Below are 15,991 nucleotides of genomic sequence, written 5' to 3' on the forward strand. Positions count from 1 at the left end.
TCAGACTTATAATTTTGAATTTGATACTAATCCTAAAAATATTGTAAAGTTGCAGCACGTTTCTTAGTTCTAAATAATATTCAGAGACATTCTTTCAAATTTCTACTAAAACAACCTTCATTGGAATACATCTACAGTTCCGAAGTCATGTCTACACATTCAGTCTTTCAATTACGACTGTAGGCTTTGGCTTCGACGGCCTGCGGGCCGCAGATGAATATCATCAGCTTACGATGAAAAGGCTCTCTGTCTGTAGCCGTAGCCTCTTTTTTGTTGCTATTAACGGCCCTCTTTTAATAGCAAAATCATATCGGCAAGTATCGTACATTGAAATACTCAAATATTTCTGATAAATGCTCATTGTTAACATAAAAAACCAAAGCACCATATTTTTCAATTCAATTTAAGTGCAGATTTGGATTTTCGATGAAACTAACGTAACAGCCTGAGAATAAACTACATATCGCTTCACCAAAATAATAAGAGAGCGCTATCTTTCAAATATTTAAACGAAGTCGCTTTTGGTGTGTTTATTGTTGTTGTGAAGAAAGGATTGTCTGTCAGTATGTCGTTAAAACACCCAACGTAAACTAGAAACGGCCATATGATTTATTTTAAACGCAATATACCACATGCACGGAAGAGTGAACTGGGGAATCTTGCTATTAGAAGTGACCCGGCTAATAGCAAGTCCGCATATATTGGGTCTTTCACAACAGCATGATTGGCCACTTTACGTCACACAAGGAGACACAAACAAAGGTGGATATGAAAGTTGCTATTAGGATTCACAAACCTAATAGCAAAATTTCAGGGCTGTGGCTGTAGTATTTGTTTGAGGCCGCCAGATGAATGCGTCACAATAAGTGTCGCGACAAGCGTAGGAGGGAGGTCTTTTTTGAAAGAATCAAATCAGTTTCAAGAGTAGCGGCTTCTGCTCGCTCTACCATGGCCATATCACGCCATATCATTGCAAAATGGCAGGAAAACAGTTAGCGGTCCAAATAAACTGTTTTTGCCAAGGATTTCCAGTGCTAATTTCATTTTAAAGATATATGACCAGTAGATTATGAGAGCCTTTGCTGAAAAAAATTGCTATTAGACTAATAACGCTAATACCGCTCCCAGCCGCCCCTGCGCGGTATAACTTGAAGGATGTGCACGAAAGTCTGAAGAAACTAGTATTCTCCTCACGAAACGCATGCATTACTGCAGTAAAAGGCAAACGTGTAGAATAATTCCCTCTTCTCCCGAAATTCCATTCGGGACAACTTAAGTGGAACAGAGGGGGGCTATCGAACCATTGGAGAGCTCGTACAAGCAGAGAAACGATTATGAGACATGCCAGAATTCTTCTTTCCAGAAAATTTTCAATCATTGTGATATTAACTAATATTATAACACAACCCTGAGCAATAATTTCAAATTACAGCTCTATAAATATTGATTGAAGTTCACTACAGATATCGACTGCTAACAATATTGAACTACCAAATTTGTATTAATCATTGACCTACAATCCCTGCCAAAAGTCTTTGAGCACTAACGTCAGTTTCAAGGGCAAATTCAACTCCCTCTCCCATCGAGAACAATGCTGATTTTCTATAACACGACGTTGGAAATTGGGAAGCGCGCCTTTTGTGTGACCTGTATGATATTTGCATGGAGAGCGCGTCTATCAGGTAATATTTGGGAAAAGAGATGAAAAATATAAAAAAGGAAAAATTGCTAATGCAAAAAACTAACCTCAGAAACGACAAAACTGTGCATCATTTTACGATATTTCTGGAAATCAACATTTGGTGTAGGGGAGGGGGGGGGGCGTCATCTGGAGAAGGTGAAAAGGCTGCATCTGATCATACAATGAGATCTTATCCGTTGGAATTGTGTTAGATTGGACTGAACTGTTACTCAAGGTAGCATCGCAATACAGTTAGTGGTGTCAAAGAATAAAAAATGGCTAAAGCAAATCCTAAGGCTTGGGGGATCCTAAAAGATTTGATAACTTTTATTGAAACAGATAAAGTAAGGAGTCTTCTAGTAGAGGAAATAAAAGCAAAAACGTTTAATTATTAAAAATCGCAATGTGTCATTATCTTAATGAATGCATAAACACCCATCCTATACTTTGACAGCCAGAAATAGTTTCCACCATCATTCTTGTAGGGCTGAATGTTCCTGTTTAAATTGGGTGTTTAAATAAAACTTTAATTAAATCTGAATTCATGTTTAATATTTAAAAGGCTACTAAATATGTTCAAAGACTTCAGAAATCAAATCGGGACAGGGTCTATCTAGTGCGGCGGGGTGGGGGGCACTAATTTAAGGCTCTGTTTAAAGAAATGAAGATCTTTGAAGGCTAGAGTTTGATAGGAAGCATGAAATTCTTCTTAGAATAAATTAGATATGCTTGGGTAGCTTTGAGGATATACAGCATTTTATTGCGGCACTGGAACTTTGCATATTATCATTATAAATCTAGATACCTGTCTATTTATGCATTAACTAAATAAGTAATTCATCGTCATCATCCAGACTTTTTGTATCCACTGTACTGCCAGTCCGCTGAATATCATCGTCATCGACGGGGCTCAGGGCGCTTAAAGCATTGCCCGCAATTTTGGTCGCCTCAAGCCCCTGGTTCATGGTATCTTCCCAAATTGCCGACTTCTCGGTTGTCTCGTCTGTCGCTGAAAGAGAGAGAAAACAAACGCGATCATTCCTTACGACTGTCGTTCAGATTCCAGAGCAATGGAAATAACCAATTAAAAAGAAATTTGATATTCGACAGCAAAACTATTCCAAATAATTAATTTTGCTCTGATGAATCCCCGTATGCTGTGGCGAAATATTAGCCATAACTGATTTACTGATCTGTTGTTGTTCATTCTTGTTGCGTTGCGGTGTTACTTATTTACTACAAACTACTCCAGCCCTTGTCAAGCATAGTTAAAGTTTCAACAAATAGACATAACAACACTTTTGTGAATAGCCAAGCATTTCATAATTGATATTGTGCATATTCAGTACCAGTTTTGCATAAATGTGATTTTATGTGGATGATTCGATAATATTTGAATGCTACTCTTGAAGCAACCATTTTTTTCTTCCGGCTAGCAATATCAATTATGAAATGATGGATGCTTATACAGAAGCCATTACACCAATCTTGAGACGTATTTGAAAGAAAACAAATAGGTACAAAGTCACGGGACGTTCACATTTGCAAAATACTATTATCTTCTACTATTACAGCACCTGGACATCTCAATGGTGTTTCTCTGTGTTAGAGTATACAGCGTAAAATATGATAATTACTGCTGTTGTTGGAATTACTGCTGTTGGAATTTGACTGGGTAATCGCAAAAAATATACCGTACCTTTGGCACTCCCTGCGAGGGAGCGTGCTTTCACCTTTTCGAGGAATGAGTCAAAGTCTTCAACATCCAGTTCGGGGCTTTAAAAACAAGCAAACGAGTCGATAAGGCAAGGAAAAAACGCACTTTAGTAAAATCATACAAATAATGAGCCGATCGCTTTAAGTAAAGGCACCTTTAATAAAAACAAAAAATGCACACGAGTCTTCAATTTACAAACTACACGCGCGTTATTAACACGTTCACTTCAAACCTTAGTTTAAAAATCAAAAACCAAAGTTGCTATCGCCCACGAGATTTAATTAGGACAAAATGATAGCGGTATATTATCAACGAAGTCGATAATCTTTGACACTTCATAACATGTCAATTATAATATTTCAAATATCTGGCGTTCAATAGAAACAGGGAGGACAGTCGTTGCAATCCATCATTTTTTTGGGGGGGGGGTGTTAGACAGGGAACAAAACACAATAAACAATCTGATATTAGCCTATAATTTTGTCAACTTTCTACTGGAATTTCCGACAAATCCGACAAATTTTAAAACAGGTGCTACTGGCCTTCCTGCCTCTGGCCCCTGCTCCTGTCCCCTGCCCCTAGTCCCTGCCCCTAGCTCCGGCCCCGGCTACAACAAAATCGGACTAAGACTAACTAAGACTCGCAAGGCTCTCTCTGATGCGAGTCTTAGTTAAACAATGTTTAGCAAAGTTATGTTGTTGATATAGGGATTATGAAGTTAATTTTTCACCTGTTCACTTCAAGATTTTCTTGAGAGAGCCAACTTGTGAATTCGTCGCTATCAAACACCCTTTGACTTTGCACTGTTGCTTTCTCCGCCTATGTTTAAACAATAACAACAACAACAACCGATTAAGAGGATGGCTTGTCAACATACATAACAAGAAAGGCACGTATACTAAGCAAAGAGTAAGGCAAAATCGCAAACACCAATTACTGGGGGTCCGGGGTTTGCCTAAAAATAATAAACGTGTTATGTAGTTATAAAAAAAACTAAATGTATGTGACTTGGAAGCGATCCCAACGCAGGACATTTTTTAACATACTAACTAGGAGGGTCATTGCCCCTCCAGCCCCAGAAATTTCCCTTGATTGAAACAATGGGCTATTGTTCTCCTCTTTAAATAAACAAAGGCTTCTCCCCGCAGATAGCTGCCCTTTAAACAAGGGGTGGAAATAAGACCGAACTAGAAGACATCATACTTCCTTTGTTAGACAAAGTTTCAGTTAACAAATCTCAAGGGCTGCTACAGTATATCCCTGCAACAGCGACTTTCTTTCTTTCATGAAAGAATTTTGGTTAAGAAACTATGTTTTCCTGGCAAATCGTAAGGTGTTCATTTTATATGGTCTTGCCCCCCTAGCCATAATTGAAACTAGAGGCAACACCCATACTGCTAGCCGACACCAACAATGCATACATAAAAAACACCCTAAAGATAAGAACGTAATGTAAGAAGCTTCAATCATGCGATTCCGATACGCATTTTTAGAACAAGCCTGAAGAACAATCTGACTTTTCAAAACGTAGGTTGTTCTGTGTTGTGATTTCATGAATAATAGGTAAATTAATGCAAAAATCCTTGTGTAATATAATTCCTGCCAAAATTCCTCGGAAAGTCCAATTGGTCAAGTGTTGTTTTGACAGACACCGCTCCCCCAAAATAATGTTGGTTGCAGAGTTTAATATCATAGTTAAATGATATCATAGTAATCTAGTGAACTAAACAGAACCTTATAACTTTTGCATAAACAATATTATTTGGAAGGGGAGAGGAGGATGCAGTATAAAATATTTGAGAGTTGAGTATGATGTACCAAAACGTTAGCAGGCAATGTAGATATTATGCAGAAAGTAAAGAAGTGGAGTTAAACTAATACCCCGGGAAGAAGTGCGTCTCACTGCAAACAAGACGATGCATAGTATCTAAGAATAGCTGTGCCTGCCAGGCTGAATGTCACTTATGAACACCAACAACGCTAAAACACTTTCTCTTGACGAATCTGTTGGAATTCAGCAACAAGTCTATGATATAAATCATTTTTATCCAAAAGTAAAAATTAAAAATACCTTTTTGGTTGTCGATTGAGTCGAGACCTTTGCTGCCTCATTCTTTGCTTGGGTGTAGGCCTAAAGAAAAGTTCAATTAATCTCAAGACCTTTACATTAATCAGAGCTCTACCGCTATTCACCTGACAGAGTAGAATCAAATTCCTCCAGATTTACACTAGCATTAAGCTTGTCATTTCTTATCTCATCCAGAAAAATTCAATTAACCAATCATAACCTGAAACTTGAGCAGTAATTACATCAGGAGTTATCCTTTTCGGCGTAAGCTCCCAAGTCTTAAGTCATTCATAGAGGTTCATAAAGATGTTTTTTGTTCGTAGAAATTGATTTCAAGGGGGAATGAAAATGAGAAAATCCATTACGTGGACATAAATTTAGAATACTACCCCAAAGTCGTTTGGAAATTTACCATTCATGTATGTTGACTTCAGACAATTAACTAATTCATTCCTTTCTTCAGCGGAAGGCAAAATGTTTTTGTTTGCGGCACGCAAGAAGAAAAGGGCCAAGAGTAAACAAAATTGTCAAGCACGTTTGATGTTCGCATTTTTTTCCACAAATGAATAAATTATCCCAGACTGATCATCAAACTCGGAAACATTTTGCTTCAACAAAGTGTCATCGCGGCGATATGCTCAGCGAAATTGTGCTGGCTTTAGGATCCTTTGTTCTTTTCAAAAAATTTACCTACATGCTTGCATTGGGCCAAATCTCAACCCAAAAAAGTCTTATTACAAAAGGCATCGATACGATTAAACACAGGGAAACAAACCTCTTCTTCGAGTCTGAGGTCTTCTTCTTGCCTTCTCAACTGAAACAAAACTTTGAAAAATAACATCTTGAATTTCCTTGCAAAGAAAGTCTGAAAATCATTTGCTTTAATAATCCTTTTTTGAATTCTACTTAAATAAGGTTATGAAAAAAATTACAGGTGGTCGTATAAAGATAAAACATCGTGGTCTTATGAATAAAAGACGTCGTGGATGATAAGCTTTAAGAAGGGGGTAAAGAAGGTAAGGAAGAGCTATCAAAAGAATTGCGTGTCCTAAGAGAGATTTGGAAGGATCGAGCAAGCTTGTAGAAATGCTGATAGGGGCATACTGTATAACTTGCCCAGCATTTCGTGATGATACTTTCTCAGCAGGTTTTTTAATTGTGTTTACAGACAGTAACATTCTTTGTTGTATGACAGAAAAGGTTCGTCTGCCTCTTCAAATGACAATTCTTTGTGCTTATATCAAATTTGTTCCAAACAAGCTGATAATTATCACACGAAACTCCCTTAAAGTTATGGTAAACGTTTTTGACACGATATTTGGTTTTCTTTCCTTAAAGGGAATCAGATTAAACTATACATCAATCGATGCACAAGAATGTGGCGATTTCAGCCATATCAAAATAATTGGCAAAATTGTAAAATAATACTTTCCAGGCAAATTTATTGCTCAAATGAGTGTACCACCTTCAAAGCTATTTTGTACCCCTGCGTTTGAGGTATCAAAATCTGACTTATATCAGCAGAAAGCGCAGATCCTTAGCTACCAAAGCGTGTCTCAGACTTTTCAAATTCCTCCTCCCCTTGAAACTATACCCTGTCAAAAAATTGGGAAACAATTTTTCTTCCAACTCATAGCTATATTTTTGGCTATAAAAGACAGACCAGAGCAAATACAAAAATTTTGAGATATACTTTGCTTACCCGACATCTGTCCTGGTCGTGTGCAAAGTTTTGAGCCATTCGATTGGTTCCTTGGGTACAAAATAGCCATTTTGTTCCTGTATGTAGACGAATTGTAAGTCCGGAGAAAACGGGATTTTGCTGATCGCACTTGCAAGGTACACTCGTAAAACCACATTGTAATCCGGATCACGTCACTTGAAGCTCAAAAAGCTTGTTCAAATAAACACGGCCGTACATTGGATACATGGATGTGCCATGCGATATTGTAAAAGAGACATGCGATCACAACCGCAAAGCAACGATAATCGGCTTAACAGGTCAAGAGATTTTCAGGCCTCAACTAAAAGTTCTGATAAAGAAATTATGGAAACCTTCGTTTACATGGGATTTTTTCAATTTTCAAAATTTCTGTTTGTTTTAAATTTGGTATCATTGTGTGCCTTGAAAGCTCGGCTACTTGAATGTGAAAAAATCGAAAAATGGATGCTTTCATCCAGAAAACGTTTACCGTAACCTTAAGCAAAGTTAAAGATATATCGTGATGAATAAATATATCGACATGATCTGTCTACAATATTCGACGGAATTTGACGGCTACAGAAGTACCTTTGTGGTAGACCCTTTCTAATAACCCTTTATCGGCTGAATATCATAGATGTTTAGATTGCAAAGGGGCAAAACAAATTTTTAATGAATTCAAAAAGATCTTGACATGGCAATTGGCAACAACATATCAAAGATTGATTTTAGTTTTATACGTTTAGCATAGGTGATTTTCAAGGGCTTCCTGTTAAAACTTATGTAATCAGTTGATAAATTTTAGGCATAACTATCTTACTACTTTTAATGACATGACGATATATATACACTACTAATAACGGCCTTTTGCTTCCCGCTGAGTTGCTTTAGTTGCATTTTATAGAGAATTGTAGCCATTATACAACCAATGAAGACTGTCGATTCTCATAACAGAGCGTAAAATCCAAGGGAAGCATTTAGAGTCAACAACAGTAATGCTGGATCAGGTTGCAGACAAAGCTATGCGCAGTCCACATAATCCACGTTATTCAGTTAGCAGCTAAATTTACATACTTTCAGTGTGTATATTCAATAACCATTGGGCTATTGGCAGGATCTGAACTATCATTCAGGGTTATTGACAATAACTATGCGAATAGCTACCCTGGGAAAGTGAGTCTGGTACCAACCATAGCGAATTAAAAGCAACGTACAATTTAAGAAAAAAGACAGAGATAACACCTGACAATTGCTATCATTGATGGAAACGTCAGGCAGAGCAACCAAGACAAACAGAAAAAAGCTTCACCGGTGTTACGGAGACAATTACTTTAAAGCAAGGTTTAAAAAAAAGCAGTATTTATCAATTATGTACCAGCAATGCAGTATTTGTTAATTATTTAAGAGACATTTTTCTTAACGCTCTTAAAGACCTTATCACTATCCTTGTTGTTAATTAACTCTAATGTTGTGACATTGCTTATTGTTTTAGCATGCAGGCCGCAAAATTGTGCTTACGCAATATCTTGTTCAAATGTATTCTACAAATAAATGGTCATCATCATAATCATGATCATCATCGTCATTAGCTACGTCATGTTTCAAAACATCCTTGGTCATGACTTATCATATCTAACAACCTGTTTTCATTAGACCGAGCCGAAATGAACATGCGCTAAAAACAACCGTCCCAATTCCAGTAGTCACTATTCACTTGGATCCGTTCGTTCAATTCCACTAGACAAGATTCTCTTAAATGATTAACAAATACTTCATTGCTGGTATTTTCTGATACATCGCTTCAAGTAGTACTGAAAAAACAGGCTTGTTTACTGACATTGTGAGTTGGATATCAACGTATTCATAAGAATGATAGTATCGATAAAATTGACACTTTTATTGGTAAAAGGAGCGAGTTACACTCAATAGAATCATTAATGAAGACAACCGCATTTTCAGGAGTGTGTGGAACGACCCCTCTAGATGATCATGTTATAAACACAAAGTGACATGTTGAATCATGGTAATTTTTTATGATGATGATTGATCGTCTACACTAGACTATAAAGAAATTCTTGGTAAAGCATGGAAAAGCAGAACTTTGCATCAATAAATAACTTTGCAAAAGTCAGTATGCCCAAATAAAATTTGATTCGGCTTTGGGCTAAATTTACTTAAGAATCCAGAGTGAACCAAAACATACATTGACGATAATGTTAAGACCATTGGGCAAGCAAGGTTGTCTTTTCGATTTGGCGTTTTGGAATATATCCACATCAAAGCAAAACACCCCAACTTGAGTAGACTGATAGAGTTTGTTTTCGCTCTTGGATTTTACAACTAAGTGAGAGACTGGCAGCCGCTCATTTGGTCAAAAACATTGAACAAGTTAAACGCCCCACCCTTCCAATTCCGAAACGTTTTATCCAGATCTTGATATAAATTTTCTGTCTATATTAAGTCATTATCTGAGGTTTGTTCTCTGATGAGTGTCGGAAGAATATTGCTTTTGCGTGTTATGTTACCATTTTTTCGTGCTATATTTTCAATTATTCGACAAGAGCAAGATTGGTGCGATTCCTGCCTTTCAAACAGGCTGCCGTTAATGAACGTTTTCGGACATATGCAATTCACTCCCTCATCCCAGAACATTGTTGCTTGAAAATACTTTCCGATTATACAAAATACAGTTGAATCATATTATGTCGAACTTAAGGGGGGCTGTAAGGATTTAGTCTGACTTAGCAAATGTCCAACTTTACCAGGGTTTGACTTTTGACTTGAATATGTTAGGGAAATTAATTAAGAAATGAGAACTGAAAATCAGTTGGACTTGGCAGAAGCTCTGAATATCTGGGGTACGACTTTAAGAGAATCATATGTAGGGGAATGTTAAGCTGTAAAACTGCTGGTAGTTCCAAGGGAAAGAATGCCACTGAAATGCTGCACAATTTGAACGTAGTATACCAGGACGTCTAGTAGGCATAATATAGCTTATAAAAATTGCTGCTAATAGTGTAGGCTAGCATAAGGAAACTCTTCTTGAATCTTAATGAAGTATTACTATAATTATTGAACGCTCAAGCTGGAAGAATGATGTTTTAGAAAGTTCCTCACAAACAACGTAACTGTTTTCAGATGGACTGAAAACGTTCAAAAGTAGGGGGAAAATTCCTCTAGCACTTTAACGCAACCATAAAACAGACAATAGCCCAGTGGATTTTTAACTCAAGCTTAATTATGCTTCATCAAATGTGAAAAGTGGTTCCCAATGCATGCATGTATGCTTTTCGAGCATTCTGGTTGTTTTGGTGGGCTTGCTTGCTAAATGAGCGTTCAGAACAGAAAAATATCTGTAACTTTTTGCATCATTCTTACTGAACTGTAGAGCTAAGATGACGGATTTCGATATTTAAAGGACAAACAAGTTAATATCTGAAGAAAAAATAATTGGTATTACCTCTTCCTCTATGGCAGCATCTGTTCTTTTCTGGTGATCAATTAATACATCGTATCTTCCATTAGCAACAAGCTGTCTTTCTTCTTCGGAAACTACAAAACTAACAAAATAATACATTTTTAGCAAAATTTTAAAGAAAAACAGCTTTCGAAACATAGGATAAAGTGTCACTGCTTCTTTATTCAATTTCATACAATAATTTGATGTATGTAATTTGTTTCTTTAATCCTTTATTCTTTGTTATTTTTGTTATTTATTTTGTTGCAGTGAAAAGCTATATGCTATTTTGATATACTGAAAACTTATTCCAAGCACAAGTTATTTTGAGTTGTACTGATTCACTGATTTGTTTAAACTTATATGTTTACTGAGGGAACGTGCCCCCTAGGGGACAAGGTTCTGTCAAATCCAAACACAATGGTCAAAATGGATAAAAAGAATAAATTTGGGAAGGATTCTGAACTATTGCCACTTTCTGTAAATGCCACTGTAAAAGATCTGTTTTAAATTGAACATTTCAATGAGGTGTGCATGTGATGGAAAGTGTAAGCTAACTTTTTCATCTGGACCAAATGAAGCTATTTCGTCTTGACTTATGGAAAATAATGGCTGTCCAGCATAGGATATTGGCCAAGGGTTGATAGGAATCATACCACAACATTAGGCATCCTAGCTCAGCAGTACTTTTATATAGATTTGAAACACAATGTTTATCTACGCAGATTTTAAAACTTTATTAAAGTCATGATTGAGCTACAATGCACAACTAAATGTGACATAATTAGATATATTTACCTTCTACTTGGACGAAAATCTTCCTACAAAAGAAATATATAGCATTGTAATTACAACAATTAAAACTTTAATCTTTAGACACCATTTTCTTCAGATTTATTGTTGAGTCTTCAGATTATTAGATTTATTTTTCATACAAAAAGGCGGTACAGGATCTACTTTACGAGCTTACTTCATGATTCTAGCAAAAGATATACCTATTCCTTATAGTAGCTTCTAAAGACTTTGTATAGATCATAATCTTACAGTAAGTAAATGATACAAAGAAATTTTCACATGTATACTAGGTACCAAATATTGCGGGTTTATGACTTTTTTAATTACCTTTATGACAAGCAAAAGGTAACTAAAAAAACCTATGGAAAACTTGATAATCAACTTACACCAAACTTTTTGATATCCTTCACAAAATATGGAATTATCAATTACTTTTGCTAACAGGTGCAGTACAAATACTTCATAGTGGGAAATAAGTAACACCGCAAGGCGACGAGAATGGACAACAACAAACACACATAAATCAGTTAGGGCTAATATTTTAGCCCTGGAATACAGGGCTTCATCAGAGTAAAAGTGAATTTTTGCAAGTCCGTCAAGCAGACTGCTATCGTGGTCTTTCCTTTATTTATACACAAATACTTCTCAATAATCACTTTTTTCCAGAAGTGGCTTATTGCTAAATTAGATTTTCTTGCAAAATTATGAAATATTGACTTCTTTTTTGTAGACAAGATAAGCAAGGAGGATAAAAAGATAAAAGAATGTCTAGACCACTTACATCTTCAATAAGGTTTTCAAACTAAAAAGAAATTAAAATAGAGTGCATAAATTACATTTGATTTTCAAATCATCAGGTTGTTAGAAACTTTAAGTGTAAGAAATATTGATTTGATTTAGTCATCAGAATCATATCATTTGATTACAAGACTACTGATTTTCAGAGAAAGTCAATGGAAAACAGAAGCCATATTTGGCAACAAATACAACAGTTGTAAATGTACAAACACTTGTACAGGCCTGTTGGCACCTTGGGGCTGAGGGGGCTGGAGCCCCCCAATAATTGTTGAACTGTAGAATGTTTCCTTTAAAACAGTGCTGAATGAGAAGGAAAACTATGGCAGCCCCCCAGCATGAATTTTGTTCTGATGGCACTGTTTTAAAAGAGTAATTCATTATGCAATGTGCTCCCCCCCCCTAAAGAGCAAATTGCATTTAGATTAAATTATATGTCCCCTGTCTAGGTGTTGTAAATATTTTCATTGCTATCATTCAAATCTTTTCTGTTTATTGACATTATTACTCTGTGTTCCATACATACATGTTATACTTGAAAATATCCTCTTGGTATACTAACAGCTCATCTCAAAAAAAGCTGATCTTCATGAAATTAATGGATACAACAAGACACAATACTTTTTGACAATGCTTCTGACCACATAACATGTAATATAGAAATTGCTTTCAAGGAAAAACTATTACCTCTATGCTGTATTCTCTTTCATTATACCGGGCTCTTCTATACCACCTGTGAAATTGTTTATAAATCTGATCAGCTCATAGTTTCTGACCAAATATCTAAGAATGTTTGTCAGATAAATTTAGAATTTTTGAAAAATGGTACTGTCATAACATAAAAATCTCCTAAGTAATGCTTTGTGGCTAAGGAGTGGAACAAGTGCCCCCCCCCCTCTAGGACCTTGCTGTCAAAGATTATTGCAGTTTGCCAAATGAACTATAAAAAAGAAGGTGTGCTGTATTGAAGGCTTATTAGTGAAAAGAGATTGGAAAAAGGCTTTCAATTCTGTTTTTAGTCACACAAAAAGATTTTATATAGAGAAACATTTCAAGCATTTCTTTTACTACTGGTTACAAGTTTCATTATCAAGCTGTGTTTCCCAAAATCTGAATCTATTTCTCATATAAATATTATGTTATTATAGCATTCAATAAGGCACACCAAAACTAGAAAGGTCCTCTCTACTGGACCTTGATACCCATTATGAATTGATGACTGTCAAAGGATGCTCTAAAAGGGTTAATTTTTGTGCTCAAGGATTCAGACCAACCTGATATTGACTGAAACTTTCTAGCAAATCCAAGATGAAATAATACATTATGACAAAGATGTACTCAGTTAATATGTTAAACATTTTGTGGTGTAAAAATTCACTGTAAGTTAATCGTCATTACAAGAAAACACTACAGTGTGAATATCATGCTTCCTTAAATATCTCAAATGTAGACTAACTTTTAATCATAACATTCCTTAAACTTGCCTTTACAAACAGTTTTACATGACAGCAAAAAACTCCAAGCCTCAAATATCTACACTTGCAATAAAATAATTTTTTTCTATTTTTAGAAAAAAATAAGGTATTATGCTCGCATGATAATTCCATTCCATTAGCAACCAGCCCAGTCTGCAGAGGGTGGCATTCCTCAACAAGATCTTGTGTGTTCAAGAGCAAATATAAATGTGTCCATGTGTGCATGAGTGCTGACAAAGTGTGCAATGTGTGCACACTGCTCAGTTTTGATCCAATGCGTGCAGCTAGCTTCTAATGGGCAAAGTATTTCTCAATTTGTCTCACAATGTGTGCACAGCAATTATTTCTGCAAAAGTGCTTTCAAGCATTCCACAAAATGTTGACCTCATATAAAAATTTAGCATAGGGTTAATCATATATTTTGTATGATTAAATTTCAATTATTTTGACCCCCTCCCTTGTACTTAGTCAAACTCCTGGGTAAGGGTGTGGGATTGTAATGTAACCCCCTAAAAGTTCACTCAGTCAGTTGATTTTAACATAATTCAGTCCACAGAATGCTCTCTACAGAGTAAATTCTTGACCCTATAACCATGATTGTGCACAAGTCAGGTACTGTAGTTTCCCAAATAATCTTACTTTCTTTGATTCAGACCTTTTTATGCACTTTGCTAGTAACCAGCAAGGCCTCTTCTTACTGGCCCTTGCTTAGGAAAAATTGAGAATAAACCTAAGATTGTAGTTTCTCAGAGAATTGGAATATACTAGTCAGTAGATTTATAGTTCTGGGAATTAATGGATTTAGGGCAAGCATAGCTCATTTTAAAATATCAAATCAAATTACTGAGATATGGGATGATTCTGTGGTAATCTATAGGGTGTGGCCCTTAAAAAATTTACTGCAGGAGTACCCCCAGACCCCCCTTCTTCTCACTCTTCAATCTTCAATCGTTAACTCCTAAAGGCTATACAACCAATCTGGAGTAAAAAAAAAATGGAAAAGGAAAATTAACTTGGGAGTAGGATTAATACCATTTCGACCCAGCGCTCCAGTTTGTTGATTTCTACAAAATGTTGCATCTCACCTTACAAACCTTTGAGATTTCATTGAGCAACCCCAAAAGCTGTGCATCATATTTCATTTGATGCATTTACATGCCAGAGCTTTTCAAATCAGGAAGAGAATATCGTCTAGAGAAACTCAATCTACTCACAAAACGCACATAGCAAAGTGCTATATACATGTTCTCTAATTAAGTTATAGACTGCAACTTTTTCAACTTCTGACAATCAGATGGTTCTGGTGCTGACAAACACAAATTCAGCCTCTGAAAAAATGCTGTGTGTGCACATGCCACACTCTGCAGACTGGAGCTCACACTTAAACTGCAGGCAGCTAAATTGGTCAAAATCACACAAGATCTTCAATCTAGTCAAACTGCGTTATTTCATTGCAAACAGTTACTTTTCTCTTCAAGGTAAGTACCAGTGAGTGTCTGCCCTTATAACTTGGTAAACAGATGAAGCTTTCTTCTCCTCTTTCATTTGACAGAAATTTTTGTAAACTGAACAAATGTTGGCAAATTATGGAAACATTTACATGTAAAAGGAAGCTCAAAATCAAGTTTACAGTTTAGGATACGTAGTCCACCGATATGTATATGTGGGATTTATTTTGATCAGGAATCAGGGCTTGACAGTGAGAAAAAAAGACATCTTACCTTCCTCTTTTTCTGTCATGTTGCAAGCTTCCAAATAAATTTCCAAAGCACCCACAGCACTTTTGTGTTTCAGACATCATGAATAATGCGCACAACCTCTTTCTTACTCGCTTCGTTACCTTTTCTTCGTGGCAGCCATGTTTAATCATCTGATTATCATGTGCCTCGCGCTCATCATGAAATGTGTACAATTCTGCTTCAAAATGAGGTTCCAGGCGCGCAATAACAGCAGACCAGAAGGAAATTGGCCTTTGCAACGGAGAAATCCAAAGTTAAAGTTTATAGCAAAGTCTGCAAGGATGTCTCAAAGTTTTTAGTTGAGCCAAGTATAGGCAAAACTTGCTGATTTTTAAATGGAGAATTTTTTCCCTCTTGAGGCTTCATTGCATTCGAGAAGAGAGTTTCGGAAAATTCGACAATTTCGAAGCCTACTAAAATATAAAAACAACTTTTCCAGATTTCTTAAAGTTAGTGCAGAGTTTTTCTATCGAAAAACGATCTCAACTTATACTCGCAAGTTTTCATAAAGGACTGACAACTTATGACTCGTTGCTTATGATGATTGCGATGTAAAACAAAA

General features: G+C 36.2%; 1 protein-coding gene across 2 annotated transcripts; it reads right to left on the reverse strand.

Annotated features, from left to right (window-relative positions):
- Positions 1–1,162: 1,162 nt before the first annotated feature.
- Positions 1,163–15,579, reverse strand: LOC135690026 (uncharacterized). Of its 2 annotated transcripts, XM_065207446.2 has the most exons (10): positions 15,412–15,578; positions 12,903–12,948; positions 12,202–12,222; positions 11,424–11,446; positions 10,629–10,728; positions 6,242–6,280; positions 5,470–5,529; positions 4,129–4,217; positions 3,381–3,457; positions 1,167–2,690 (listed from the first exon to the last, which is right to left on the reverse strand). In XM_065207446.2, exons 1-10 carry the CDS (start codon positions 15,558–15,560, stop codon positions 2,506–2,508), a joined length of 789 nt encoding a protein of 262 aa, XP_065063518.2. In that variant the 5' UTR covers positions 15,561–15,578; the 3' UTR covers positions 1,167–2,505. The 2 variants fall into 2 exon arrangements, with proteins under 2 accessions (XP_065063519.2, XP_065063518.2); XM_065207447.2 differs by lacking the exon at positions 12,202–12,222 and having other exon boundaries at positions 1,163–2,690; positions 15,412–15,579.
- Positions 15,580–15,991: the final 412 nt, after the last annotated feature.

Source organism: Rhopilema esculentum, chromosome 5 (genome assembly GCF_057945365.1).
Source record: "Rhopilema esculentum isolate cy_ngs chromosome 5, ASM5794536v1, whole genome shotgun sequence".
Classification (NCBI taxonomy): Eukaryota; Metazoa; Cnidaria; class Scyphozoa; order Rhizostomeae; family Rhizostomatidae; genus Rhopilema; species Rhopilema esculentum.

Coding starts and splice junctions, on each gene's coding strand:
- LOC135690026 (XM_065207446.2), bottom strand. CDS start 15,560: ATGATTAAACATGGCTGCCACGAAGAAAAGGTAACGAAGCGAGTAAGA. Junction 11,447..12,201: donor TTGAAAACCTTATTGAAGAT/GTAAGTGGTCTA, acceptor TTTCTTTTGTAG/GAAGATTTTCGTCCAAGTAG. Junction 5,530..6,241: donor ACCTCAGACTCGAAGAAGAG/GTTTGTTTCCCT, acceptor ACTTTTCTTTAG/GCCTACACCCAAGCAAAGAA.